Here is a 6,862-nt window from a genome sequence, read left to right as displayed (position 1 = left end):
TGCGATGTATGCTTTACCAAGACGAACGACCGTAGTATATTTCAACTTTACTTTTTCCCTTCTTCAACATTTAACTTATATCCCCTCGATAACGTTAATGGAAAGTAAGTGCGTCTAGATGACTTCACTGAACTGTTTGGAAAAAAAAAGAAATTGTGTTAGCGCTTTCTATTTGCTCTTCGAGATTCGATATTTTTTTAATAATACCTTGCCTTAAACCAATTGAATCCATTATTAAATTAAATATTCGTTTACACGAGATTATTGAAATTCTTTTTTCAGATGCAAGAGTCAATATATATTCACACAATTATCCTTTCGTCATTTTCAAAAAAAAAAATTTTTTTCTTCATAACAGATTTCAAATTTTCCTTGATGAAATATTCGTATTATTAAAGGCATTATTAATTGTATTGTAAAATTTCAACAATACCTTATCAATTATTATCATTATAACATTTTCTAATAAGAGTTTCATTTTAAGCGACGAAAAAGAATTTCGATTCGATGTTAATATTCCATGATATTCGATATTTCCTTTTGTTTGTAGATCAAATTGATGGCGTGAAACTAGACGCGTGTTACGGGGATCGTCACCCATGGATCGATGTTGCTCCATGAAACATCGATTAACATTCCTCTATTTGTTTTGCCATTCCTCTCGTCCCCCTCGTCCTTTCTCCTCCGTGTATCGACGATTTGTCCGCTTATTAGTTATACGATTAGCAGGTTGCTGCAGCATTCGATTTAGTATACGCGCAGAGGGCGAACAAGCCGAACGTACGTTCCAGGATGTAGTCTATAATCGCTTCCTGTGCTAGCGATTGGACGGTAGCAAGGGGTCGATTGTACGTATCCGTCACGTATACGTACACAGGGGATGTGTTTCAAGGGAAACGATCGATTCGTCGATCGATATTTCCTGATATAACTTTGTTTCGATCCGTTCCGTCACGATCCAACTCGTGAAAGTCGTGATTCGATGTCGGTTTAATTGGTTTAATTCATCCGACGGAAAAAAGAAAAAAAAAAAAAAGAAGAAAAAGAAGAAAGAAACGGATATATTCGAACGCGCATCAATTGTCTATTGCATAAAAAATATGCGTGTTCTTTTTTTTTTTTTTTTTAAACGAAAGTTTAGATGCTTTAAAAACACGTAGTAGTAGTAATTAGGTTCGAGGCGAACGTGTCGAATAATTACGTACGTGACAAAACAGAGTTTTATGGAGAGAATTTGATGGTAAGGGGAATGTACGTTTTTTTGAAGAATTTTTTTTTTTGTGGAACATGGCTCGTTAGTAACAATAGAGATTATAAAATTAATCTGTTTTATGTTTAATATTATAAAGGATATAATATATTCGTAAATAATACAGTTGAATTCGTTGGTTAATCTCTTTTTTTTTTAATATCTAATTATTTGTGTGAATAATATTAAAAAAATCTAAGGATTTTTATCAAATTTCCAAATTAAGAATAGAAAAATTATACATGTTTTAAATTTCATACAACTAATATATAACAGATATATAACAGTTTTGAAGATTATTTTAAAATAAAACGATCAAAAAAATTTCCGGATTAAAAAAAATTTAATCGCCACGAAATAATCGGACACGAGAAAACCGGTCGAAGAGAGACAGTGATTTTTCACACTCGATCAGCTTTTCATTTGGCCGTGTACGTACCGTTAACATCGCCCTCCCATGTAGCGGAATGAAAGGGTTGGAATTTAAAATAAGTTCGCACAATTTCGCACGCTCTGGCAGTCGCGCGATTCGAACGGTTAACAGAAAGAAGGAAAAACAAAAAGATAAATCCTCTAGCCGAAATCCAGTCGAATGGGGCGTATTGGAGGGGTAAATGGAAGGGCAAGGGAAAAGCAGGGTCGAATCAGTGCGAATGGAAGTGGACGTTAGGTCGACCGATCGTCCTCCACGCGTCCGGCAGCCGGTGGATGAGTCGAGGCCCGAAGACGGCCGAATATGGCCGAATATCGCCGAAGCGACGAACCCTCGGCCCTCGGCACAGCGTCGCCCCACCACATCCAGTCGTACTGCGAATGCCACGCTGTGTGCTTCGTATTCGCGGTATTTCGGTATACTTTTCGTTCGTTCCAATAAATCGAACCTCGTTGTGTTTAACACGTAATCATCGATGAAATACGCGTCGTACGAATCGTCGTTAGACTGACTCGATACCCCAGGAAATCCGAGGCTCCTCGTTGTTTCGATGATAATAGTTTTTCGACGGTTAGTTCCGCCACTGTTTATCGGTTTCGTTTCTCACGTTCTCTAAGCGTAAGCGTGTGCCAACGAGACGTTTGAAGGGCAAATACCATACCTATGATCGAGGTAATCGTGTCTCTTTCGCCGTTAAAGATAATCTTGAATTAAGGAGAGTGTGGAAAGTGCGCAAAGCCGAAGGAATCGCGATGCGACAGCGCCGGGTGATGCTCCATTTGCACCGGCAACGGCAACAGAAAGGACAAGACGTTCGAAGAGCAAGATAGACGGAAATAGAAGATTTCTAAAGGAAGAAGTTGGCTCGTGGTTAGATAGGATCGTGGTTAATTCCGAAACGGTCGGGTAGGGGGACGCTGTCATTGCTGTTCGAACATTTAAAACTAGCGCGCGTTTTAACGGAACACTCGTGTTCTGATTGGTGGCATCGTTTGTTGTTTACCAACGTCAGTGTGCGGTCAAACTGGGAACCTCGATTGCTCTAAGAAGGAGAGAGGGAGGGATAAAAAAGGAGAGAAAGAGCCACGAGCGCGTTCCTTGAAGGTAATAGAGAGATAGAAAGAGAGAGAGTGTACAGGCGAACGCGTGCTCTCGTGCGAGATAAAAGAAGAAGAAGAAGAAGAAGGAACGAGTCTAAGAAAGAGAGGTAAGCAATAACGGGCAAGTGGGTGCACGAGATGCATTCCAGATGGACGATGACGCCGTACAGTCTGTAAGACTCGCGTGGTTTCTCCATTGTATCGCGTTTATCCGTGATTGCCGTGTCAGGACGTATCGACGATCTTTGGGTGGGTTATGACGCGCGCTTAACGCGTTGCGTGTGCACGAATAGAAGCGAGAGCGTGTGTCGATCCTGTGTACAACATGGAGTCCGACACGGCGACCGACTGGTCGTCGCCGAGAAAAGGCTCCCTCGAGACATCGATGCCGAGGAAATTCCGCAAGGATTCCTGTCGAACCGAGGGTGTAACACTCAATTGGGCGATGTGCGCCCTCTGTATTACCAGCTTGGCCGTGTCCGGTCTACTCATGTACAGGGAACTGGGATTGGAATCGAGGATCGCCAATTTGGAAACTCGTTGTCAGCTTCAAGAAACGCCGGACGTTCTTATCCAGAGGCTGAAGAGGGAAGTTCAGGAACAGTTGGAGGTGCAGCGGTCTGCGTTGGAGACGAGCGTGTTTCGGATCAAACGAGACGTTTCGGAGTGCAACTGTCCACCAGGTAAGTCTAGCTCGACTAGTTTCTTCTCTTTAAATCTTGCGCGCTACCACACTATTCCACGTTGGCTCTCTCTCTCTCTCTCTCTCTCTCTCTCTCTCGCGGGAGAGAGAGATATTTGCAATTTGAATATCCGTGAAGCGGTACTAATTTTTGCATAACTATAAGAATATTATACATAAAATACTACGAATATAACCGTTCGGTAAAACTTTGGTAGAATTAGATAACTTAAGAATCTTAAGAAAAGAAATAAAATCATCGTGGTCGTAGAGATTTCGAAGTTTTCAAGTAAAATTCGACACCAATTATAAGGGCTTGAAGGAGGAAAATTTGCAAGCGTTATCTTTTGTTTTCGAACATTCGAGACAATTTTAAGTGAAAGAAAGGAAGGAACAGTTGAATGGAATCGCTAGTAGATTCTGATATGTATAATTACATTGAGAGGGCGATAAAAGTTTTATTTATACGAAATAAGTTTGGAATCTTAAAAGATAGGCTATTCTCTTAATTCGCGGATTAAGGTAGAAAGGCAAGTAATTTGATTTTAAAGTAAATCTATATTTTAATTTGTAGAGATTTTTTGCAATAATGGAAGGGATTAAACAAAATTCTGTATAGTGAAATGTTATTTATTTTAATCAATAGGATTAGAATAGATACGATTTACAATTATTGAAGGAAATATAAATATTCTTTTGAGACAAAGTGAACGATAAAACGAAAAGATTTATACGTAGCATAAATCAGCCGGAGAATACTTGGTCAATGGATCACTAAAATGACTATAACATTCATCACAAGTGACATTACTATACTCATTCACATATAATAATTTCTCTTTATTACAATATTTGTAGAATTTCAATTTTTTGCTTATCAATATTGTCTCATTATTAATAAATAAGATAATTAGGATAGTTAGACAAAAAAATTAAAGAAACCTAAAAATTTTCATTACAGTTTTACAAAATTTTTAAAATCTTTAAGAATTATTATTTCTATTTGAATTCCATTGAAAAACTATTGATGATTCGCTTTTATGTTACTTTGCACAAATACAAAGTTTCAAATTTATAATTAATTATCTTATTTCTGCTTGGTTCAAACAAGTAATTTCATAATTATTAAATGATAGAAATCTAAGCGATGGAAATCTAAGCTGCATGTTATATCTTTATAAATAAAATGTTTTTCAATAATTTTTTTAAAAATCACAAAAAAATACCAATATAATTTTTCAAATGCTGTCACGCAACTGGTCATCAATAACTAAGAAATAAAAGATATTCAGATAATTCACTGACATATCACTGAATTTATCCACAATAGGAAAAAAATTGATTTCCATTAAAAAAGATTTTTGACTTCACGTCAAAAAATATGATTTATTGGAAAAAAATCCACGTTATGCAATTCCTTTACAATCATACGACATTCATTTAAATTAATTTCCATTACAATTTTCAAAATATCAAAATGAATTTCATAAGTAGCATGTAATCAAGTATAATTATAATCCTAAGATAAAATATAAATATTCCTTTATGATAAACTATATAATGAGAGGTTTCAAAGTATATATATATATTAAATGACTTTGAATGAATTTTTGCACAATGATAAATTTTTAAAAACTGAAAAACTAATATTCGATTCTTTAATAGATGATTATCAATTCACCAGATATTCAACATTGAACTCATTTTCTTTACCGTTATTCCGTTATTGAGAAAAATATCGTACCTGAAGCGATTTTAGTGGTATTGGATTGACTCTTAGACCAATTGCTTATTCATTTTGCGTTGTTTCGAATGTAAAAATGTTTTTCAAACGTAAAAAGTTCAATCTTTCAATAACTTTTGACGAGAAAACTTTAAAATTACATATATTTTTATTCAAACTATTAATTTAAAAAAAAAAAAATATCAATCCAATTCGACAAATAATTTTCTTTTCAGAATAAATAATATTCATTGTTTCTTATACACTCTGCTTCGTCTCAAACTTAATAAATAACTCTCGATCGAATTTTTCTACCAACTTTGTGTTTATTTTAGAACATCTTTAAAGATGTTCCACTATTGAATGTATCAATCACTTTCAGGGTTAATATTTATTTTCCTCGTCTTAGCTCGAGTATTTTCGAGCGTCTTTCGACCACTTTCACTTCGAACTGAACTCCTTGATTATCTCTGCTATTCATTTATCTTCCTTCCACGCGTCTTTCGCCGGTTCTTTGACGTGAGAAAAAGGCACGCGTGGTACGTTGTGAGCAAGTACAAAGAGCTGCTGTACCGAGATCTCGTTCAATTGTCATCGTGCACGAGATGTCTCGGGTTTCTCGCCCCCCAAACTTTGTCGATAAGGGTTGTTTGAGCAAAAATAATGGAAAGTCGATGTTAAAAGGTAAAAAAAAAAAAAAGGTATGAAACGTGTTACAAATAATAGATGATACTATATAACAATGATAAATGATGATACAAATGAGATATGATGATAGATGAAATATTCCAATTCAGAATGTCGTCTCCCTTTATTAACACATGTCTGATATACCAATGTTGAATTGATCGTAGATTTAATTTATTGCATCTTATATTAAAGTTTACATAAAAATAACATTTCTGTCCATACTTTTACAATTAATTATTTTGCATTGGATATTCTTTGATGAATTTATAGTTATTTTCTTTCTTTTTTTTTTTTTTTTTACTCGTGGAATTTAAACAAAGCTTGTAAGGAGAAACCTTGGAACACTCTACATACGTACACGTGCCTGTGTACGTGCATGTGTTTAGGGCAAAGCAGGGAGGAAAGTACGTAGACGCGTGCAAAAAGGAAGGAGAGAGAGCTTTGTCTTGGAATGGAGCAGCTTCGGCACTCCCAAACAAAAGGTCTTGAGAATTTCGATCTTGGAGAATGCTCGAGAGAGCGCCTTTTTTCGAGATCGCCCTTTGCCCGGATCCCCCTGCATGGAGAGATCTTTCGAATGTATTTACTGGCTCGTGCTTTGCGTATTCCACGTATTCTACAATTTGTTGTCTGTGCAAGGCTAGTTGCCAATGGCAACGATATTTGAACATTTGGATTAAATGTGGAACGTTTCACAAGTTTGTTTATAGAAATAGTAAAAAAAAAAAAGGTTGCAAAAGTCTTCGCTTAAATTGAAAATTTTGATTTTTGTCGATGCTTGCAGTGGAGCAAAGTATACGAATAGGTTTGTGCAATGCAATTTTTTCGAAATGATAAATCTTTCTCCTTTTTGCGGGTATTTAATAAACGTAATAACGCATCGAGTTGAAAATATGTAAAGAATCTTATGCGGTCAGAGTTAAAATTAGGGATGGAATGAAATTCTCAACATTCTAGTGTTCATGCTCCACTGATTCCAGGATCG

General features: G+C 36.1%; 1 protein-coding gene across 29 annotated transcripts in view; it reads left to right on the top strand.

Moving 5' to 3' along the window:
• The first annotated feature begins 2,049 nt into the window (after positions 1-2,049).
• LOC100867579 (uncharacterized) overlaps positions 2,050-6,862 on the top strand; it is a 200,349-nt gene continuing 195,536 nt past the window's right edge. For all 29 annotated transcript variants that reach the window (XM_086911459.1, XM_086911475.1, XM_086911487.1 and 26 more), the window contains exon 1: positions 2,050-3,465. In XM_086911459.1, coding sequence (XP_086767585.1) covers positions 3,108-3,465 — 358 coding nt within the window. In that variant the 5' untranslated portion in view covers positions 2,050-3,107. The remainder of the gene's footprint in view (positions 3,466-6,862) is intronic.

The sequence above is a fragment of the Apis florea genome, unplaced genomic scaffold (genome assembly GCF_048593485.1).
Source record: "Apis florea isolate Af1SG1 unplaced genomic scaffold, ASM4859348v1 contig_1789_pilon, whole genome shotgun sequence".
Classification (NCBI taxonomy): domain Eukaryota; kingdom Metazoa; phylum Arthropoda; class Insecta; order Hymenoptera; family Apidae; genus Apis; species Apis florea.
This window is presented reverse-complemented; position numbering and strand designations above follow the sequence as displayed.